Here is a 23,673-nt window from a genome sequence, read left to right on the forward strand (position 1 = left end):
TGCCTTTAATGTCGCAACCCCTAACCCCACCCCGAGAGCGGGCGCCGCGAGCACGAACCGGTGGTATCGGTGTTTATTAAATTTGCAGCGGAATTAAAACATCAGGATCGTAGTTATGAAATAATTTCAGAGTTTGCAAAACACCAAACTTTTTGTATTAAACAAATGGGATAAAAACCCATATTTCATTTAGAATATCTTTATAGAGATAAACTCAAGTTTGCTGAAAATATAACTTCTTCTTTTATTAAGGTAATTTATAGCCACTTTATTTAAGCCTTCAGTGCTCCATAGCTGGCTTCTAATAGCTTCACATCAAGTTACCTGAAATGCGTTTCAAAAATATTTTATCAGCAAGAAATACTGGCAAGTTCATTCCAATTTTATAAAAAGATACGTTGTTATAACTTTACAGTATTAAGGGGAATTACAGTGTATATTTCTATTAATTATTCAACACAGAATGTGAATGGGGACATTCCTCTGTGCTTGTGGTCATATTACTTTGGGTCCTGTCACCCAACAGTAACAGTTCCTGTCACACCCTTGGTGATTTTGGACTAGTAATGTATGCTAAACCCCAACTACTGGTAATAATTATAGATTACAAAGACTTAATCCCTGTAAGTATAACTGAAAAACATTTAGGGTTTTTGTAAAGCAATTTGGTAAAAAAGAGATAATGACTCACATTGTAAACTTAAGTTTTTCTACAGGCTTCCTCGAAATATTTTCAGATTAGTTTCTTGAGTACCTATTAAAAATATATAATGCACGTACGTTAGTATAGTAACCCAATTCAACTTTATCAGTACGTCACGAGACAGAACCCCAATTTAGTTTACAAAGCATAGCCCTAAATTGGCAGCACTTTGGCATCAGTTGTTGGGTTCCAGATCAATCGGACAGGGTATCGAATTAGTGATCAGGGGTTAAAGTACTTACAACCGGGGCAGAGCTTCGTGATTTATGGGGTATTTTAGCTATTATTTTCGTATTAAGAAGTTGAGAGAGAAAGAGAAACTGAACAATTTTGAAATGCAGATGAACTGCTCAATTTATAGGGTTTCGGGAGCCTGTCGCGCCCCACGACTGCCCCTACCGCAACCTTTCGCGCCCCGCGAGGGCACCCTAGCTACGGCTAGGGTTGCCTGGTTGGCACCTAGGTTCGACACGTGACACGACACGTGTCACAAGAAGTATCCGGCAAGCAAAGGGCCATCGCTCCCCACGACCGACCCCCCATTAACCTCTCGCAGCCCGCGACCAACCAAAAATCAATATTTTATTTGTTTTTTAATAAAAAATAAGGTTATACAGGTTTGTTTTTTCGATTATGGAGCGTTATAACGTGTTTTGAGGGTTGTTATATCTAAAATGTAACATTATGGTTTGGAGACGCAACCTGGATAGACTTTCTATGAGAGTTAGTTTAAGAAGAAGGAATGTAAACATTACCTCGGTTACGTGTCCTTTCTGTGACACTTATGCGGAAACTATGGATCATCTTTTCTCAGCTTACGTGGTTGCTAACTGGGTTTGGTCGGGTCTTAGTGCTTAGTACAACATCCCTCCTATTTTCAAAAAATTTGCCGTACACAAAAAATGATATCAAATGCATGTTTACATGCAAAAGTGAGACTATCATACATTCGAATTATCACTCATACATGCACAATGACTATCACATACTTTTATACATTTTCGATACTCGAAAACATGTTAAAATACAAATTTATGGCTCAAAATAACATCAAATATAAATTTAGGGGGCTGAAATGAACAACAACCAAACTTAATCACATGGTCGCGTCGTGCGGCGACCAAGAGCCTCCCTGGTCGTGCGACGCGAGGAGCCTTAATCCGTAGAAAGTTGTTTACCAACTCCGGGTTGGTCACCTTTCTCACCTCCATTCACACTCAGTCACCTTCTAGCTCCATTAAAACACTAACCCTAACCAACCACTATATAACCAAGCTTACCACACCGTCATTTCACTTTTCCCACTCTCAGAACACTCCCATGAACCTGAACTTGCAACAATAAGGCAGATTATCTTCAAGTGTAAAAATGAGCTTCAACTCACTTTCTCTTTTTCTTCTTTATGAATTCTTGCTTCAACTCACTTAGAACACCTCTAGGAGTGGTTTCCACAAGTTTAACTTGGTAAACTAAGTTGAAAATCACCATTTTGAGGTCCAAAGTGAGGTTAAATTTCTGTTTTGTTAAGCTTTCAAACTTATTACAACTTTTACTTATCTTTTTTGGATGAACATGAACAAACCTTGTCCCCAACTAATCTACATGTTGAGGGGCTTGAGTTAAGGTGTCATTCCAGAAAGTTTGAGGTTCAAACACCTCCAAATCAACCAACCCAAGTCACTAAACAACTTCCAAGTCACTAAACAACTTCCAAGTCACAAAGTGAACAAGACTACACCAAGTCTCCAAACATTGGTTGTTTAGGTGATTTAGATGATTAGTTATCTAAGTGGTTTCCAAGAAACCAAAATGAATCAAACCACACCTCGTCTCCAACATTTTCCATGTTGGGTATGTACACGTCTTAGTTGCTCTCATTTGGCCACTTAGCAAATTTAGTTATTTGTGCATTCTTATTCTTGACCAACCGAAATCATCAATTAAGTTGATGATTTTGTTCTTTGGTGAATCCATATAATGAAGTTAAATGGATGGAATTCATCCTACCTCATTGCATGACCATTACATGGTACCTTATCATACTTAGGACAATTAGACATACTATATAACTACAATATATATATAGGGAGCCGCTAAAATGAAAACCACTCCCAGTTGTAAGAACCATGAGAACCACTTTCCACCAATCTGACAATGCCACATATACACTATTATTTTAAAATCAAAAGGATATTTTGGTAATTTACTCTATATGTCAAATCTGATTCTTTCTCCTACAGAAAAAGTCAGATTTATATTTGAATTGTTTCTCTCTCTTTATATCACAATCTCTAGATCTCTCTCCTGATTCCCCTTCCTCTGTTTTCCCCAAAATACCGAAACCAAAATCCCCCTTCAAACCCTCCCACCATAAGCTTCAAAAGACTATTGCTTATTCCGTCGAACCAACCCTGCTTGACAACCATCACACCTCACCAAACATCTTGACAACCAGACCCACCGTTCACCACCACCGGCCTCCGTACCACACTGCTTGACAACCATCACACCTCACCAAACATCTTCCACCCAAACCCACCGTTCACCACCACCGGCCGCCGTACCACTCACAACCGAACACCATCACCGCTGCCGACGTACCATCACCATCACCATCACACCGTTCAACCTCTGCCACTGGCCATCGGACCACCGTCTCCATCGCCGTTTCCTAACCACTACCTCCGCCGTGAACTACTTTCATCCACCATCTTCGACCCACCTTCATCCCATCACCATAAACTACCCTTGTTTCTTTTGGATTCATAAAGAAAAGAGTAGAAGTTAGAATTTTTGTTGTTGATATTGTAGAGAGAGTTAAGAGGGGGTGGCGGCTGAGACTTTCAAATCCTTAGGGTTTGATAACATAGAGAGAGAAAGGAGTAGCAGATGACTATTTAGGGATTTTGTTTTTTTTTCATGAGTAATGGGCCGGTTTGGTGTCTTCTTTAAGTGGTCCTGTGCTACAAAATTTTAAATTTAGCTGTGAGTTTTCAAAAGAAATACATATGGGTTTCTAAAGAATTAGCAGTTAGTGGTGTGACAATTAAGAGAGTTTGAAAGTCAAACTTGAATCATTTTAACTTGAAATCCGTACATTCCACATACGAAGTTTTTTTTTTTTAATTTGGGCACTTTTGTGATTTAAATTTGAAATCCACACATTGACACATTTGTTTTGATTTTTGATGTTGGGTTTTTTACATCTTTTTCCCAGTCGATGATGATAAGTTCAATTTATCTGAGACACTTACCGAGTTGTGATTTTTGGGTGCGTTTGTTTTGTGTAAATTTTTTTTAAAAGTTAACACCGTAAACTTTTTAACGTAAAACGTAAGGTTTTAACGTAAAGCGTAAAAAGTAAACTTTTTAACGTAAAGCGTAATTTTTAACGTAAATCGTAAAACGTAAACTTTTTAGTGTAAAGCGTAAAACGTAAACTTTTTAACGTAAAGCGTAAAAAGTAAATAACGGTCAAACGTGGTCAACTCAAGACCGGGTAACAACTTAAACATAGCGAGTTGTTATTATTAGGCTAGTTAGATTAGTTTACACGGTTTTTTAGATTTTATTATAGTTATACGTGACCGAGCTCGACAATATTCGTTTAAGTATTAATTTACATATTAATTAATATACTTGACGAAGAGTTATATATTGTTATATTTTCGAGTAATTGATTGAATTATGAAAATAAATCGACACTTTAGTTGCCGGGATCGTCCAAAAACAGAGGAAACTCTGTCCATTTTTTCGTAAAAACCCGAATTCCAAAAAAGTTTTTCGTAAAACGTAAAACGTAAAACGTAAAAAGTTTTACGTAAAACGTAAAAAAAATTTCGTAAAACGTAAAAAGTTTTTCGTAAAAACCCGAATTCCAAATTTTTTTTTTCGTAAAACGTAAAACGTAAAAAGTTTTACGTAAAACGTAATTTTTTTTCGTAAAACGTAAAAAGTTTTTCGTAAAACGTAAAAAGTTTTAGGTAAAACGTAAAGTTTTTTTAGTAAAATGTAAAAAGTTTTACGTAAAACGTAAAAAACGTTAACGTAAAAAACCGGCGTGTAAAACGTAAAAAAACGTTAACGTGAAAAACCGGCGCGTAAAACGTAAAAAACCGGCGCGTAAAACGTAAATAACGTTAACGTAAAAACGGCGAGTTGAAAAAATGACGCGTGAAAAAGCCGTGCGTAAAATACGGCGCGTTAAAAAAACGACGCTTGAAAAAACGGCGCGTTAAAAAACGTCGAAAAAACGGCGCGTAAAAAACGTGTTAAAAACGTTTTACGTAAAAAATGGCGTTAAAAAATTGTCACGTAAAAAATTGTCGCATAAAAAACGGCGTTAAAAAATTGGCGCGTTAAAAAACGTCGAAAAAACGGCGCGTTAAAAACGTCGAAAAAACGGCGCGTTAAAAACGTCGAAAAAACGGCGCGTTAAAAACGTCGAAAAAACGGCGCATTAAAAAACGTCGAAAAAACGGCGTTAAAAAATTGTCGCGTAAAAAAACGGCGTTAAAAAATTGGCGCGTAAAAAACGGCGTTAAAAAATTGGCGCGAAAAACGTAAAAAACCGGTGCGTAAAACGTAAATAACGTTAACGTAAAAATGGCGAGTTGAAAAAATGACGCGTGAAAAAGCCGTGCGTAAAAAACGGCTCGTTAAAAAAACGACGCTTGAAAAAACGGCGTGTAAAAAACCGGCGCGTTAAAAAACGTCGAAAAAACAGCGCGTAAAAAACGTGTTAAAAACGTTTTACGTAAAAAACGGCGTTAAAAAATTATCGCGTAAAAAACGGCGTTAAAAAACGGCGCGTTAAAAAACGTCGAAAAAACGGCGCGTTAAAAACGTCGAAAAAACGGCGTGTTAAAAACGTCGAAAAAATGGCGCGTTAAAAAACGTCGAAAAAACGGCGTTAAAAAATTGTCGCGTAAAAAACGGCGTTAAAAAATTGGCGCGTAAAAAACGGCGTTAAAAATTGGCGCGAAAAACCGGCGCGTAAAACGTAAAAAACCGGCGCGTAAAACGTAAAAAACCGGCGCGTAAAACGTAAATAACGTTAACGTAAAAACGGCGAGTTGAAAAAATGACGCGTGAAAAAGCCGTGCGTAAAAAACGGCGCGTTAAAAAACCGACGCTTGAAAAAACGGCGCGTAAAAAAACGGCGCGTTAAAAAACGTCGAAAAAACGGCGCGTAAAAAACGTGTTAAAAACGTTTTACGTAAAAAACGGCGTTAAAAAATTGTCGCGTAAAAAACGGCGTTAAAAAATTGGGGCGTTAAAAACGGCGCGTTAAAAAACGTCGAAAAAACGGCGCGTGAAAAACGTCGAAAAAACGGCGCGTTAAAAAACGTCGAAAATACGGCGTTAAAAAATTGTCGCGTAAAAAACGGTGTTAAAAAATTGGCGCATAAAAAACGGCGTTAAAAAATTGGCGCGAAAAAACGGGGCGTTGTAAAAACGGCGTTAAAAACGGCGCGTAAAACAACGGCGTTAAAAAATTGGCGCGTAAAAAATAACGACGCTTGAGAAAACCCGGCGTAAAAACGGCGCGTCAAAAAAACGTCAAACGTAAAAAGTTTAACGTAAAACTTAAATTGTAATAAGTATAAAAAAACTTTTAAAAAAATCTGAATTTTAAAATGTTTTTAATAAAAAAGTTATGTTTAAAAAATAAAAAGTAATATAATAATACAAAAAGCTAATAAAAAACAATAAAGACAAAAAGACAAAACAGAGTTATTTTACCAAATTAACCTTTTGGATTATAATATTAAAGACATAATAAGACAAAAACCATTTAATATTAATTTTTGTTACTTTTAATCTCATCCATCCATTTTGTTAATCTAAAGGCTAGAAAGTGGTTCCCATGGTTTTTACAACTAGAGGTGGTTTTCATTTTAGCGATCCTCTATATATATATATATATATATATATATATATATATATATATATATATATATATATATTTTACAAACCGGATCTTAACACCAACCAAACTCATGGTTGAATGTTATGCATTACGATGAACTTATCTTGGATTAAGATTCCTCATACTTGGACTTCCAATGGGCGAACCAGTGCCCAATAAAAACACATAAACATGGTGTCCAATTTGAGTGTTTTAACAAGATAAATGTGACACCACACCCAGATAAGGATGCACCACACACAATTGACACCAACTTACAAGAAAACACTTATTTTATTAATACAAACTGCAAGGTACAGAAGTTGGAAACTTAAAAGTACAAAGTTTGATCAAACTATTCTTAGTCGTTCATGTGAAATTTCCACCAGATAAGATAGCATGGGATACTATATTCCACTAGCCACGCATATCCAAGACAAACAACCCGCACAAAACTAATCATCATTTCCTATGACACATGCTTAAAAGACGTTAGCTATCACTGGTGAGTTCATGAATATACACAGTTTATAAATCACATTATTTAATCATGACTTGTACTCTCCCATGTCATCATAACCCAACGACACCACGTAACTTACATAACCATACAATTAATGCCTACTACACCACGGGTGTAGTACCGACAAATCCCGTCGTAGCGGCACGTATAAGGGACCACAAATATCATGTGTATGTCATGCTTAGTTTATGGACATAAATAATGACTTATATAAGTTAATAAGTTGTTTTTGAGAAGGAATCCCAAACACCCCCAATAATAGTAAATAAATAATGACGATAGTAAATAATAATAATAGGAGTTAATTGCCATTTTAGTCCCTGTGGTTTTGGTAATTTTGTCAGTTTAGTCCAAAGGTTTCATTTTTAACATCTGGATCCAAAAAGGTTTCATCGTTGCCATTTTGGTCCAACTGACTTAACTCCATCCATATCTGTTAAAGCTGCCAAGGGCATTTTTGTTAGATATGGATGGAGTTAAGTCAGTTGGACCAAAATGGCAAGGATGAAACCTTTTTGGATCCAGATGTTAAAAATGAAACATTTGGACTAAACTGGCAAAATGGCCCAAACCACAGGGACTAAAATGGCAATTTACTCTTTTAATAGTAATAATAATAATAATAATAATAATTATAATACTAATGGTGTTGATAAACTAGTGAGATTCTTTCACACGATGCGTCGTCAAAAGTTCAGTATATTAGATCTCATTAAATAAAAGTTAAAAATATAAAGTTGTCGGAAATCAGTTTAGTAACAAAATTCCGACAAACTTTTTGACAAAATTCCCACAAAAACAACTGTCTCAAATTCTGCGACAAATTTGCCACAAAATTTATTATTAGGTTTTGTTATAAATTAGCTACAAATTTCCCACAAAACTATGTTTTAATAATAATAATAAAAATATATTATTTATTTTTGTTTTTCGACAAATTTCGGACAAAAATAAAGTATTTCAATGACTATTTTCTCACAAAATACTTATTTTAAGTTTCTTATTTTTCGACAAATTTCCTAAAAAAAATTTTCCTACGAACTTCCGACAAAAATGTTTTATCTTTTTCCTACAAATTTATGACAAAAAGGTTTTGTTTTCCTACAAAATTCCGACAAAAAAGTTTTATCTACTTTTCCTACAAAATTCCAACAATAAATTACATTTAAAAAAGTAAAAACCCAAATTTTATCTAACAAAAATGCAGAAAAAATCTAATATAATCCTAGTTTACAAATTACCCACAAATACAAGAAACTCAAATTTGTAACATTTTCAATTCAAAACTAACAATTGTTAACATATAGACCTTAATAATACACAAAACAACCATCGAGTACTCAAATTTGTAACATTTTCAGTTTGCTACAAATTTTCAACAAACTTAATATTTTATTTTTAAAAGTATTTATTTTACTAAAATTAAAACATAACAAATAAATTAACTTTTTTTTTTGTCGAAAAGTTGTAGCAAACGGGGATAATTTGCTACAAATTTCGGACAAATGAAACTTTCTATTTCTTTTAATTATTTGTTTTACTGAAATTAAGAAACAACAAATAAAATAACTTTTGTTTTATCGGAAAACTGTAGCAAACATGGTCAAAATTTGCTACAAATTTTCGACAATTTTAATATTTTATTTTTTAAAAGTATTTATTTTACTAAAATTGAAACATAACAAATAAAATAAATTTTTTTGCCGAAAAATTGTAGCAAACGGGGTCAATTTGCTACAAATTTCCGATAAAGTTTACATTATATTTTTTAAACGATTGATTTTACTGAAATTTAGTAATTAAAAATAAAATAAGTTTCAATTGTTGCAAATATGTAGCTAGTTGCTATAAATTTTGACAAATGTAGAAGTTTGATTTTTTAATTTATTTATTTTGATGTAGTAGCAAACAATATAAGATTTTATAATATATTTTGTAGGAATTTTGTAACAAAGGTAATTAATTTTGTGACGAAATTGCTACAAATGCTTATTGTGTAAAAATTTTGTAGGAAAATTGTGGAAAAGTATTGGGTTATTTTTGTTTTTCTTTTTAGTTAGAAAACTGTAGAAAAGTTGTAACAGAAATTGAGTCGTGGGAAATTTGTGGAAAACTTTTGTAGGAAAAAAACATTTTTCTAGTAGTGATAGTTACATTGCGATACGGTATGTATGGGTAGTGAAAAAAATATTGAAAATAGAAATACTGATTCGTATCGAAACCAAAAACCGTAAAAATGAATATTGATACTATTGTTCTTCGATTTGTATCGTTTGGTTCGTCATGGTACCAACACTCACAATAGTTTACGGTTCCAAAAAAAAACCTCTATTTTTTTTAATAAAGATTAGTTTTCAACAAAATATATACGAATGAAACTGACAATCATATATGCGCCGCGTCATAGTATGATCATTCCATGACACCCTTATATTATATGCTTGAACGGGCACTTTATTGTTCTTTTCTCATAGGAGGTGTGTAGTGTGGGTGAAGTTTGTAAGTTTGTGCCCCCCCCCCCCCAACCCCAATCATATGTATTAGGTAGAGTTAGATTAAAAATAGAGTATTTTTTTCTATCATAGGTTGCACAAGTGTTTTTATCGTATCATGACAAACGAAACCGATTTTGACCAAACAATATCGGTAATGGTATAAGTATTATCAAAACCGGTACTAGTATTCACTTTATAGTTCAATCGATGCAAAACACATGTTGATGCCATTTTTTACGTATCATGACTTTATTTTTGGGTTTTTTCTTCTAGTTGCTATACATAACGAACCGAATCGATACCGGCATAGTTCTATCACAAAGCGTGAGAGAATACCACTAGTTATTTCAGTGGCGGATCTAGAAAATCCGTCAAGCGGTAACGTTTTATAAGAAAGCGGTAACGAAATCGAAAAAACGTCAAATTTTTCCAAAATTTACACTAAATTTACACTACCGCCGGAGCGCCAAGCGGTAGCGGGTACTCCCCCTTGTATAATACTAGATCCGCCCCTGAGTTATTTAAAAAAAACGTAGATATCATAATTAAGATACATATTAAGATTTACTATCCTTCCGCTTTACTTACAAATGTAGTTCGTTATTGAGTTGTTTTGTTTTGTAGTTTGAGTTACATAAACACCACTTATGCTTACTTAGATACGTATTTATTGGTAGATAACCTATTGTTTATTTATCCGTTTGTCTTTGTTACACATTTCCATTTGATTGTAGTGCAAGGGCATTTCCTACATATGAGGTTCTATACGCACGTTATTGTGACATGATATACGATTATACGAGAGTGTGACAAACCATAAGTTATCCTTTACTTATATGCTTGAACAAGCCCTTTTATGATTACGATCCGTTGCAAACACGTATGTTAGTTGTGTGGGAAGCGTGTTCCCACACACCCCATGATATTTTTATGTTGTGATTGTATGTGATTATGTTACTAAGCCTTTGTTATGTTATGTAGCTATAAGACTATGATATTTTATGATGTGGATGATTATATTATTTTGTTCGGTCTAGGATTAGTGCTAGGGCCGTTCTAAAGTTTTTGGAGACCCTAGACGAACTACGAAATGGGGCCCTAATTTCACCCATAAACTCTCCTCCAATCCCGATGGACCTGTCGCCATGGGTGATTACGGTTACGTTTTTCCGTCTAGTGATAGTCTTAGCTTAGAAAATGAAAGCATGTTATGATAGGAAGTAGGGATGATGATTGCGACTGTATTTTAAGGGCTTTAGGCCGCTGAATAATGATGATTAGGTCGATAGTTGTTGTTGTGTAGTAATAGCTGGAAATTAATGCGAAATAGGTTTTGAGACTGAGTCTGCTAAACAATATTTACTTTGAGCTCTTTCAATGAAAAACTAGTTTAGTTTTGAAATAAACGTATTTATTTGGGTCTAATACATCTATTATCTATTATATTTATATATAATAAACAAATAAAATTTGGGACACATGTCGTAATATCTGGGCTCTAAATTTTGGTTTTGGCGGGAAAACAAATTAGCAATCTTGATGCGGGATCCGTTTATATTTTTTGGTTGGAATGTGAATTCGGGTCATGAAAACGGATCCATATATAACGTCTTACCTTCTTTCCTCAAACCCTAGAATTCACAATCTTCTCATTCATGCCTTCTTTCTTCAATCCTCTGCTCCATTCAACCTTCAGTGATATGGATTTTGGTTTGGCCTTTCTTCGATTGTGTCTTTCATTTTATATGTGTTCATTCCCCAATCTGCCTTCTTATCTTTTTCACCTACACATCGCAGAGAATGAGAGCCAGAGAGAGAAATAGAGGATTTGGGAGAAACAGACCGCTAATTTCCATTTTGGTTTCTGGAATTGGTGAATCGGGAGATGCTGATGATTTTCAACTCGTGGTGGTGTTGTCTTACAAGTTTGCTGGTAAGTGTTAAGTTAAATCGACATTTAGATATTAGAAATATGAACAAATGCAAAGACTGTCACATTATATTGATGTTTTTTTTGGGGGTTTTGTTTTCCTTTGTTCTTCATTGGAAGTGTGTAAGTCAAGAATTGTAAGATTATTAATTAATTAGTTGACTTGTGGCTTTTTGATCTTGATGTTTTTTTGTTTTTCTTTGTCCTTCTATAAAGGTCTGTAGTGGAATAGCGGGTTTCTTCAACATTCGGCACCACCAAAGCTGTCAAGGTAAAGACCAAGATTACATATAATATTGGACTTAAATGTGTTTGTGTGCGCGCGCGTGTTTTAGGTGGCACGCGGTCCATTTGTGTGTTTGCTGATGAGTGATGAGATGGGAAGCAGTTCGGTTTCTCCGCTAATCGTGACAGGTGGAAAAGGCGGAGATGTCGGAGTTCATGATCTCCGTTACATAGCCACATGAAACCAAAAAAACACAAAAATTCTGATAACGATGATCAAAAGTTCAGTGCATCTTCAACCGCAGGTTTGCATAATAAACACATGGATCAAAATGGAAATGGAATATTGTGGTACATACCAAAAGCTCACTCTGGTAAGTTTCTTAATTTGACCCGTTACAATAATACATTACCCGGATCGACCCCTTAATAAATTTACCCTGTTTGTAGGGAGTGTAACAAGAATATCGGCTATTCCAAATACGAGTTTTTTCTTAACTGAAAGTAAAGATAGAGATGTAAAGCTATGGGATGCTAAGAGGGCAACATTGGTATATCACTGGCAAAAAAATGCACGATAGACACACCTTCATTCAACCTAGCTCTAGAGGATTTGGAGGAGTTGTTAGGGTATACCATTTTTACCCTTTTTGTGAAAGTTATTTTTTGGTAAATAATAAGATAAGTTTATACTTGAATTTTTAATTGAAGTTGTTTCAAATGATTTTCTTTCATGTGGTGGTGATGGTTCAGTTAAGCTAAGCTGGTTTAACTTAGAGATTTACTATAATCCACTTGGCCCATGTCTGTCGGCCCATCGTCAACGTCCTGTTTTTGGTGCTGTTCCAGTTAAGCTGTTTTTTTTTCTTCCTTTCCGACTGGTCCGTGGCCCGTTTTTGGTGTCCTTCCAGTTTAACGCAATTTTTAGTTCCTTTTCGACTATACTTACGAGTTACGAGTAGCATGTGTGTGTATATATGCATAGAGTACATCATGAAACCAATTACTTAAAAATAGTCTTATATGTTTATTTTAAAATTAATACTAAATATCATGTGAGATCAAGAAAGTTGCGTTAAGCATTCAGGAAATTGTTGTGTACACACACAGGTGATAACCATTGTATCAAGCTTCTTCCATTATTTTAGTGGCAAACTATGATTTTAAATTGCTTCTTTAAGCATTCAGGAAGCATGTGTTACATGTCTTATGCCACATGTACATCCAACTTATCAATTATAATCAGTGGCGGAGCTTGACCAAAAGTTTCGAGGGGGCGTAAAGTGATGGGACCCAATTTTTTTTTCCTATCGTTATATTTCAGGTCAGGTCGGCTATTGATTCGGGTCAGGTCAAATAATAATAGTTTCAAATAAAACTAAAAAAATTAATTCATTAAAAGGACTCGTTCTTACACATAAAAACTTGCAATTAAGTTTATTGTGTGGTGTGTAATCTAGGGTTAAACAAATAAGACTTAAAATATATTTACAAAACTACTCATCACTTATATACAAAGTGGTAACAAACTTTACTTTAATTTATATATTGTATAAATATTTAGGATATACAAAGGTAACAAACTTTACTTTAATTTATATATTGTATAAATATTTAGGAAAAATAATTGGGGGGATGCGATCCTACATAATTTTTAAAATTTTCGAACGAAAAATCGGAACCTATACACTTCTAACCGAAACATTGGGGTGGGCGGGTGCACCCCCGGACACCAACTAACCTTCGCCACTGATTATAATTTAATCACACTTCAGAAGATCAATGGTGGTAATGAAATCATTGTCAAGGAAACATAAAGAACATTATGTTTATGTTGCCAAGTACTAAGATACAAATCTAGATACTAAAGGGCACTTTGTAATTCTGATTGTGCAGACGATACGAGTATGTTCTATGGAATGAAGTTCTTCAATGACTTACTAATGGAAGCTGGCCCGATCGTAAATATACAGTCGGTAGTACTACTACAAAAAGATTAGAACACATTCACTTTCATGCAAGGATTGTGCAAGGATTGACTGAGTTGCCTTAACACTCGTCATAACGCTGAATCTGTAAGTTATTTATAAGATATGTGTACTCGATTTGTGTTAAGTTTTGAATTTGTATCGTGATTCGTTAAATTTGATAAACAAAATTTAAGATATTGGTATTTGGTTATGGTCAAGATCTATTACCCTTTTGTAATAATTAAGTTTCCAGTTGATTGTTGATTTCCACTCTTGGACGTATTACCATTTTATGAACACAAATTTGTCATACAAAATTTTCAAAAACAAATTTTAAAATTTGACGTTTTAAAACGAGTCACTTTTTAAAATAGTTGTTAATATAGTTTTGTTTTAGAAAATGTGATGATTTTTTAAACACATAATGGTCTTTTTATTTTCAATTTTGTTTATTTTATATGATCAAGTGTTTCACTATTTAGATACATATTTTCAGTTTTGTTTATTTTATATAATAAAGTGTTTCATTCTTTAAATACATAACGGATAAAATGGAAAGGGTACGACTCCTTTGAACAATTAATGAGAAACACCTGTTTACATGTGCTTGAGTTACAACTTAGAAAATGAGCTAAAAGAATACTTTTAGATGAAAGGGGTTTTAAATAATATTGAGTATATAATATGAATATATAAAAATTAGCTAAAAGAATGCCTTTAGATGAAAGGGGTTTTAAATAATATTGAGTATATAATATGAATATATGATTATTTATATATATGATTGTTTAAGTTAAAATTGAGTTACAACATATGTAGATCTTTTTATTGCAATGACCGACAGGGAAGGATGTGAGATAATTTGATGAGATGGATATATTTGTAGAGGTTGAAAACAGGGGTTGACTAATAACAATGATACAACTATAATGTTGTTTTTCATGGTATTGGAACAAGTATGTAGATCATTCGTTTGTATGTCGTAGGAAAAAAATACAAGATCATTCGTTTGTATGTCGTAGGAAAAAAATACAAGTTTCACCCATTCCAAACATTTTTAACATCGTGGTGTGTATTTTGCAGTTTGGTGTTCAGCAATTGAAAGACTATCATCCGACCTTTTGGTTGGAGGGGACTCGATTTACTTAAAGAAAGCTTTTAGCAACTCAATGATATGCAACTTCAAAGAGACTTGACTATCTTCAAATTGTATATGCACTTTCTTAGTAATTTATGTAATATGCCACTTTTATTTTATTTTATTTAATTTATACACTTATGGTTATGATTTATCTAAATAACTAGCCCGGGAAGCAGTCACGGGTGATAACCTAGTATAATATATATATAAAACTTTCTAAAAACTAGGAGACCTTATTTTTTTGGTAGCCCTAGGCCCGTACCTAGGTTGGCAAGCCTATGGAGCCGACCCTGATTAGTGCTATTTTTTATAAATAAACAATTGAAACATATTTGAAATTGGATATTAGCATCCCAAAATAACCACAGGAAGGTTGATAGTTGGAGTCTTGTTCATGACAAAAAAAAATGTTATACACAAGCTAGATGTATTACCACAATGGGCTTACGGGCAATGAGTTTCCTCTAAATTTGGTTACACATTAAGTCACCAGCACCGACTGCAATCACGGATGTTGATAGCTTTTTGCTTATAGATTATCCGAGTGACCAGAGATTGTTCGAGGCTCAAAAAAAAAAAAAAAAAAAAAAAAGAAAATCCCAAACTAACATACCTTCAAAAATCAAATACAAACCCATTGTGAGGCAGCAGAGGCGTCTCTGTGAATTCACATACCCTGTTCGAGCTTAAAAAAATGTGTCCTTCTGTTATGTTTTGTTATTATTTAAAAAAAAATCAAATTTGTATTGGGTTCAATAAACCTAATTCCAACTGTGCTAAATTCTAAACCATAAAAAATGATTTGTAAATGGGCCTATATTGGAAGTGGTATTTGTTTACTATTTAAAAAAATAACATATACGTATCGGATTTTTTTTTAAATCGCATGCCCTCGAAATCGTGGGCCTTGTATGAAGGTACTCCCCGCACACCATCAAAGCCTCCTATGTGAGGATGAAATAACATGTGGGTTAACCCGGATCTAATAACTCCCGAATCACCCAATTATAAACCTTTTAACCCGACCCGAAAAGGGTTTATATATTTTAGACACCCTAATTTAAACACCGCCTAAACGCACACCATTCAAAAACAACAAACACTCCATTCATTCATCTTCTTCATTGATCGAGCAGACTATAAACACACTTGAAACTTGAATCACAACCGTTATCTTCAACAATTTGACGTCAACTTCACCTTCATATATTGATTTTCATAAGCGCATTGCTGCAAATGGCGTTCAGATCTTCTATTTTTACGCTCGAGATCCATCTGAAGCTGGCGTGTCTCAAGGCTAATCGTTATCCAGCTTCTTCTTTATATGTAAGAAGCTTTTCAACGTTCTTGTGGTTAGCTAGGTCTTCTTTTTCGAATAATTTGATGTGTTCAGTGTTTGTATTGATGATGATTAGGCATGTAAATGAACCATTTGATAATTAACAGTTTGTAAATAGTTTGTTAACAAAACAATATAACTTTTTGACCATGCAAACCCTAACCCTAAAGATGAACACATCACACATGCCTTGTTTATTCATTTATGTTGGTGAACGTTCGTTCATTTAGATTCGTTTATGTTCATGTATGTTCGTTAGTTTAAGTTTGTTGATGTTAGTTTGTTTTTTAGGTTCATTACAGATTAGTTTAGTTTTTGAAAAAAAATTAGATTCATTACAGATTAGTTTAGTTTTTGAAAAAAATTAGATTCATTACAGATAATAAGAGTAAATTGCCAAAATCGTCCCTGAGGTTTGGGCATGTTTGCCATTTTCATCCAAAACAACTTTTTTGTACAATATGGTCCCTGAGGTTTGGACATTTTTGCCATTTTTATCCAAACATCTAAGTTGCTTTATTTTTTCTATCAAACATTTGGATGAAAATGGCAAAAAATCCCAAATCTCAGGGACAATTTTGGCAAAAAAGTTAGACGTTTGGATTAAAATGGCAAAATATCCCAAAAGTGAAGGACTATATGGTACAAAAAAGTTGTTTTGGATGAAAATGACGAACATACCCAAACCTCAGGGACGATTTTGGCAATTTACTCTTAATTTTAGGTTCATTACAGATTAATTTAGTTTTTTTTAGGTTCATTACAAATTAATTTTAGATTTTTTAGGTTCATTACATTCATGTATACTTTCAATTGGTGTTAGCTCAGGTAGTCAGTAGTCAGGTATGTCTGTTCATCTATGTTTAGTTAATTAGTTACGTTTGTTCATTTACGCTTGTGAACCGTTTGTTTATATTGTTAACAAACGAACATAAAACAACATGATCGTCGCGTTCCTTTTCTTAACGAGCACGAGTAAGAAAACCCTGGTCATTTGATTGTTTTGTGTTCGATCGTTTGTTTCGCTAAAGTTAAATGAACATGCCCAAATTGTGTTTGTTCGATTTGTTTGCAAGCCTAATTTTAATGTTAATTGTTGGAGTAAATTACTTTTGGAGTCCATGTGTTTTAGTGGTTTTAATCATTTGAGTCCAAAATAAAAAAGTTTAACACCCTGAGTCCCTGACCACTCATTTTATAAGGTTTTGAGTCCAATTTTGTTCATTTTATAACGTTTTGAGTCCATTTTTGTTTAAAAGTTGGGCTCAAAAGGTTAAAAAATGGACCCAAAAGGACTCAAAAGGTTAAAAAAAATCGTCTAGTGACTCAGGATGTTAAACATTTTGATTTTGGACTCAAATGGTTAAAACCACTAAAACACAAGGACTCAAAAAGTAATTTCTAATTGTTGTTTGCTTATGCTCAAATTGACCTGTCCAGTAGGTTTCTCAATTTAATTGATTACACTTTTTTTTATAGAACTTTCTAAGTTCAAATCAGTAATGTATAATCATGTTACATGCCTTTTTAATCAGTTACATCACTAGTGATGTCACTAAACAAAGTTTTTATTCTTAGTCGTATTTTGTTGCTTCAGTAGCATTCATCAACTCAATTTTGTATAAACTGTAATAGGAAATTGAGCAACTTCTATCTAAGGTGGAAGAATCGGCATCCGAGTCGATTAACGAAGCAGTGCATCCCATATTTGAGGCACTGATTGCTAAAGAATGGCTGAGGCATCCTGATATAGATGTGAATATCTTAGTTTCATGTTGCATCTGTGAGATCTTGAGAATTGTCGGAGCACAACCCTTCTACAATGATGAACAAATGAAGGTATAAATCTGAACAAGCATTCGTTTTAATTAGTATTTAATCATAGTTTCCAAGGCGGAAAGGGTGAGCTTTTGGCCTAGGCGCAACTGCGCAAGTCACTTAAAAAGCGACGGCTTGAGATAAGCAAGACGCATAGCGTAAACATACCACTTTTAGGAATTTTAGACATGTTTTAGCTTTTTAGGCTTGTTTAGGGCTAGTTTGTGCGGATTCCAGATTTCCAGGCCATTTTGGATGTTTCAGACCCGTTTGGCTAGGATTTGTAGGTTTTTCCGGAATATGGCTTGAACCTCGCTGGAGCGCTTGAATTTTCTCGCGACTCGTCTCTCTTGAGGGTCTAGGTGTGCGCTCAAAGGGCATTTGACGACACAGTGTATAATCTTTTTGAGGATAATGTAGAAGTCATGGTTAAAAAAAACGTTTGAGGCGTGCGCCTCGAGGCGAAACGGCCAAAAAACGAGTCTGAGGCGCGCCTCATGGTGTTTTTAATGTATATGCGCCTCGGAGGGGCTGAGGCGCTAAGAAAGCTGCGCCTCGGGTGCGCCTCAGGGGATTTTGATAGTTGTTTTTGATGTTTTTGACTTTTTGTGTCAATTTCAAGCATTTCATGTCTTTTTTAAGTGTGATGATTTTGATCAATCTAATGATGAAATTAGTTAGTATTATTATTTTTATAATATATATAATTTTTATATTTATTTATTAATACCGCCTCGGCCTTACGCCTCGTGAGGCGAAGGGAAAACGCCTCGAAACTCGTTTCCGTTCTTTTAAACCTTGGCAGAAGCAGAACATAGCTCAAAGTAATTGCCTTTTTCTCGTTTTTGGTGCACAGGAGTTTTTTGAATCGGTAGTGATGATATTCGAGAAACTTGTATCTGCACCTGATGGATGCGGTTTAGAAATCGATAGATTTCTTGAAAAGTTTTCTACTGTCAGATTGCCAGTGATGATGTTGGAGCTGCAGCTGGATGATTTAATAATTCAACTATTCAGGCATACTTTATCCATTTCCAACGATGAGTAAGCACTCTATATTTGCCAGCAAGTATACATGTTCCGTTAAGTGAAAATTGCACGACTGCACGTAAAAGGAACACACTTTTGAGTCAATTTCTGTTTCAGGAAGCGTTTAAGGGCATGTTATAAGTTACAACATAGACTCTTAATTCTTTGACGGACCGAAAATGTGCTCCTTTGACGTGCAATCTGTTCTTTATAAGCCTGCAAACTTTCACTGGGTTGATTTAGCTGTCGTGAAAGCCCATTGTTAGACCACCCGTAGTGGGGCGGTATTTTTGAAAAAAATTGAAACCCCCCCCCCCCCCCCCAATTACACTAGGCGTTTTGGGGCATTATTTTTGAAAAAAAATTGCTGCAGCGTTATATATAAAACGCCTACAATGGTTTGTGGAATGGTTGACTGGGTTTGACCCACCAATGAGAAACTAGTATGTTTTTTTTTTTTTTTGTTTAATGATTGGAAGGGGCATTATTTGGGCATTATTCCCACTACGCCACTTTTGCAATAACGCCCCATGCTGACTGGACTGCCACGTGTCGAATAATGCCCCATGGTGGGGGCATTATTTGGCTAAACCACTACACATGGTCTTATAATCGCGGTAGAAACAATGAAAGTGTATAATACTATTTAGTGGAAGTTTTTTCTAGTCGAATGACTTTCTTTCCATCTCTAGATTACTACGAGTCCGTTACGTTGATCTCGTACACCAAATGGAACCCATTATGACCATGTTCATAGAGGAAAGTAAGGAAATCAATCCGGAGCTTGTAGACCTCCTAATTACAAGTGCAAGCCAGAGAAAAGATAATCAGGTGATCACTATTTTGCTGACATTTACCAAAGTATAACTTTCATTTGTCGTTAATTACATGCTATATTTATTTATTTTTTTAATTCTTTTTTTCTGGGTAGCCTGCTATACCTCTTTGTTGGCAACTAGCGGAACAAGTAATCAAGAACTGTGCGGATAAACTCAAGCCACATCTCCCAAACATGGTACATGATAAGGTATGAGATATGGACATTGCACTTTGTTATTGACTTATTGCAGGGCCGTTCCAAAGTTTTTGGATACCCTAAGCGAACTACGAAGTGGGGTCCTAATTTCATCCATAAATTCTCCTCCAATCCCGATGGACCCGTCGCCATGGGTGATTACGGTTATGTTTTTCCGTCTAGTGATAGTCTTAGCTTAGAAAATGAAAGCATGTTGTGATGGGAAGTGAGAACGATGATTGCGACTGTATTTTAAGGGCATTAGGCCGCTGAATAATGAAACTTGAGTGGTTAAACATTAAAAAAAAAAACTTTTGACTTAAGTGTAATAGTGAGAATAGTTAATTACTGTTTTCGTCCCTGTGGTTTGTCAAAAATCACTATTTCAGTCGATTAGTTTAAAAATTGCGACTTCAGTCCCTGTGGTTTCACTTTCGTAACCATTTCAGTCCACCTCGTAACCATTTCAGTCCCTGTACTTACAGAATAAATGGATTGAAATGGTTATGTAAGTGAAACCACAGGGATTGAAATGGTTACGAAAGTGAAACCACAGGGACTGAAATCGCAATTTTTAAACTAATGGACTGAAATAGTGATTTTTGACAAACCACAGGGACGAAAACAGTAATTAACTCTGGTGAGAAACTTAATTTACCATTTAGTGACGAACCGACAATTGCCCGTATATTGAACATTTTTTGTAGCCATTCTTTAAGATGGATCTTTTTACAATAAATAGCATTGGTCATATTTTAGACAATTAGTTTTCATTTTGTAATAAACATATTTCTTTTTTCAGGTGGCTGAAGAAACTATAACATCTACAACTGAAGCAAAAGAGTTAAAGAATGATACAAAATATAATTCACAAGTTGGGTGTATAGAGCAAAGCAAAGTTTTGGTGATGTCAAAATGCAGCCACTCCGAAGATGAAAAAAATTATGAAAAGAAAACCGTTTCGGTTTCTGACAATCCACCAAAGTCTGTAACAGAGGTGAAGAAAAAACGCAAGAGAAGTAACAGTTCATGGAAGAAACAGGTAATTCTGTTTCTGAAAACTAGGTAGGTTGGGTAACTGGTCAAAAGGATAACTATTTTTTGACGGATTAAAGCGGGTCGGGCTGGTCCGTAAACACTTTCTTGCCATTTTTCTAAATATGTAATGGTTTAAGCATGATTAAAAATTATAGAGTAAACTTCCGTTTTGCTCCCTGTGGTTTGGTTACTTTAACGGTTTTGCCCCAAACCTTTAAAAATAGCCATTTTACTCCCTGATGTTTTGGTTTTGTTGCCAGTTTGCTCCCTGCGGGGAGCAAAATGGAAAAACAAACAATTTTGATAGAGTTAGAGGCGGGGAGCAAACTGGCAAAAAAAACCGAAACATCAGGGAGTAAAATGGCTATTTTTAAAGGTTTGGAGCAAAACCGTTAAAGTGACCAAACCACAGGGAGCAAAACGGAAGTTTACTCAAAATTATAGTATTACAATGAAGATATGATTTAAATACAACGGTTTAGGAAGTTTTATGCATTCTAAATACATTTTGGGTGACTTATGACCCGTTTAATATGTTTCCATTATAACCGATCGAAACTTAACCCATGTGACCTGTTAGAGACTTAGAGCCAAAGTATCACTCGAATCAACAGTTAAACTATAATTATGCTAATCATATTATTCCATTATACAAAATTATATAAATTCAGGCTCCATCCGTTGATCATGGTGAAAATTTGGTGGGGAGCAGAATAAAAGTTTGGTGTCCTTTACGTAAAATGTAAGTATCATAGCGCACATAGTTGAGATTCATGAATATTTGTGACTCTACTAAGTGATACTTTTTGCTGCAGTTATGAGAAAGGAGTTGTTAAATCATTCGACTGTGGATTAAAGAAGCACAAGGTCAAAGCGGTCAACTAGCGTTTCATATATACTTGAGTTAATTACTGTTTTCGTCCCTGTGGTTTGTCAAAAATCACTATTCAGTCCATTAGTTTAAAGTTGCGATTTCAGTCCCTGTGGTTTCACTTTCGTAACCATTTCAATCCATTATTCTGTTAAGTACAGGGACTGAAATGGTTACGAGGTGGACTGAAATGGTTTCGAAAGTGAAACCACAGGGACCGAAATCGCAATTTTTAAACTAATGGACTGAAATAGTGATTTTTGACAAACCACATGGACGAAAACAATAATTCTATATACTTTGATTAATGCTGACTAATGTTGACCAACATTATGCTATATCTTTTAGGTATTATATGATGACGGTGATGAAGAACTCGTTGACCTTAAGGGGGAACGATGGAAGTTGTTTGAAAATGTGTCCGCTATACCTGATTCTGTATGTATATCTTTCTATATGCTAAGTTCTGCCATTTTGGTCCCTGAGGTTTGGTCACTTTTGCCACTTTAGTCCAAAACTCAAACGTTTTAAATCTGGATCCCTGTGGTTTCACTTTTATTGCCATTTTGGTCCAAAAATGAAATCAGCTAATATCTGGCTAATAAAATCCTGTTATTTTGTCCTTTTCCTCAGGGGCAAAACGGTCAATATAATTTTATTATAACACATTGTTAATTAAATTAATGGAATCAGCTGATATTTGGCCATTTTACCCCTGAGGAAAAGGACAAAATAACAGGATTTTATTCAAGCCAAATATTAGCTGATTTCATTTTTTTGACCAAAATGGCAATAAAAGTGAAACCACAGGGACCCAGATTTAAAAGGTTTGAGTTTTGGACTAAATTGGCAAAAGTGACCAAACCTCAGGGACCAAAATGGCAGTTTACTCTGCTAAGTTATATTATGCTATACATTTCTAAGATTTATAGATTTATCTTTGACACATCATACTTTGTACAGGTAGGAAATGATTCATCTCGTGAAAGTGGTATAATTTGTCTCCAAGGCTACAAAGTGAAGCAGAGCTATGCGCCAATTCTTGAAGCCATTTTCAACAAGCATGGCGACATTGCAGCCAACTGCGTATTCAAAACATCTTCTGCAAGAACATATTTCCTTGAGGTAGTTTGCGAGATTGTCGAGCGGATTCAAACCACTGATATGATTGAGATAGTGGAGGATATAGAGGGCCAATTGTTGGATGTAGAAGTCGCCAACATTAACGTGTCATGGATTCGCGCACACATTGAAGCTTTTCACAAAGGGAATGAGGCCCGAATGCTTATGAAAACGAAGGCAAACCTCACAATAGTTAAAATACCAGCCCGAAGAGATCTAGAAATGAGATATGCGAAGTTTCTTGCTGCGCGTGAACGGTTTGAAAAGGCGGATAAGTGCATGCAAGTACTTCATCTTGTTGAAAAGAAGCTAAATGACAGCATTTTGGATACTAAGGATGCAAAAGACTTGTATGTTAAACAACCACTTTTATAGCCTTACTAAGAATATGAAGTTTTAAATGCGGCCTGTTGCTTCTAAAAATCTGGCTTTTGGAACATAATGGTTAATGTTTTGCATAGCCTTTCATGAGAGTACTTGGGATTAGCTTTTTTTGGCATAAACTTTTTGGTATGCTACTTAAGGATCATAAGATTATGAGTA

The 23,673-nt window shown here is 34.8% G+C and overlaps 2 protein-coding genes across 4 annotated transcripts; both read left to right on the forward strand.

Annotated features, from left to right (window-relative positions):
* Nucleotides 1-11,241: 11,241 nt before the first annotated feature.
* Nucleotides 11,242-15,042, forward strand: LOC110910629. Of its 3 annotated transcripts, XM_035979173.1 has the most exons (8): nt 11,242-11,342; nt 11,430-11,565; nt 11,779-11,833; nt 12,093-12,161; nt 12,238-12,309; nt 12,369-12,417; nt 13,684-13,862; nt 14,841-15,042. In XM_035979173.1, exons 2-7 carry the CDS (start codon nt 11,518-11,520, stop codon nt 13,721-13,723), a joined length of 333 nt encoding a protein of 110 aa, XP_035835066.1. In that variant the 5' UTR covers nt 11,242-11,342; nt 11,430-11,517; the 3' UTR covers nt 13,724-13,862; nt 14,841-15,042. The 3 variants fall into 3 exon arrangements, 1 of the variants encoding a protein (XP_035835066.1); XR_004871046.1 differs by adding an exon at nt 12,499-12,635 and having other exon boundaries at nt 11,779-12,161; nt 12,238-12,417; nt 14,841-15,014; XR_002576337.2 differs by adding an exon at nt 12,541-12,635 and having other exon boundaries at nt 11,779-12,161; nt 12,238-12,417; nt 14,841-15,014.
* A 932-nt stretch (nt 15,043-15,974) lies between these two features.
* On the forward strand, nt 15,975-23,673 carry LOC110910616. The gene is made up of 10 exons (XM_022155242.2): nt 15,975-16,224; nt 17,873-18,076; nt 18,912-19,099; nt 19,777-19,915; nt 20,016-20,111; nt 20,902-21,141; nt 21,809-21,879; nt 21,953-22,004; nt 22,357-22,446; nt 22,972-23,673. The coding sequence occupies exons 1-10, from the start codon at nt 16,135-16,137 to the stop codon at nt 23,503-23,505; spliced, it is 1,704 nt and encodes a 567-aa protein (XP_022010934.1). The 5' UTR covers nt 15,975-16,134; the 3' UTR covers nt 23,506-23,673.

The sequence above is a fragment of the Helianthus annuus genome, chromosome 2, assembly GCF_002127325.2.
Source record: "Helianthus annuus cultivar XRQ/B chromosome 2, HanXRQr2.0-SUNRISE, whole genome shotgun sequence".
NCBI lineage: Eukaryota > Viridiplantae > Streptophyta > Magnoliopsida > Asterales > Asteraceae > Helianthus > Helianthus annuus.

Excerpts from the sequence above, each read along its gene's own strand:
- LOC110910629 (XM_035979173.1), top strand. The coding sequence starts at position 11,518 with ATGCTGATGATTTTCAACTCGTGGTGGTGTTGTCTTACAAGTTTGCTG. Across the intron at positions 12,162-12,237 it reads CATACCAAAAGCTCACTCTG|GGAGTGTAACAAGAATATCG; the intron begins GTAAGTTTCTTA and ends CCCTGTTTGTAG. Across the intron at positions 12,418-13,683 it reads GATTTGGAGGAGTTGTTAGG|ACGATACGAGTATGTTCTAT; the intron begins GTATACCATTTT and ends CTGATTGTGCAG.
- LOC110910616 (XM_022155242.2), top strand. The coding sequence starts at position 16,135 with ATGGCGTTCAGATCTTCTATTTTTACGCTCGAGATCCATCTGAAGCTG. Across the intron at positions 16,225-17,872 it reads ATCCAGCTTCTTCTTTATAT|GAAATTGAGCAACTTCTATC; the intron begins GTAAGAAGCTTT and ends AAACTGTAATAG. Across the intron at positions 18,077-18,911 it reads ACAATGATGAACAAATGAAG|GAGTTTTTTGAATCGGTAGT; the intron begins GTATAAATCTGA and ends TTTGGTGCACAG.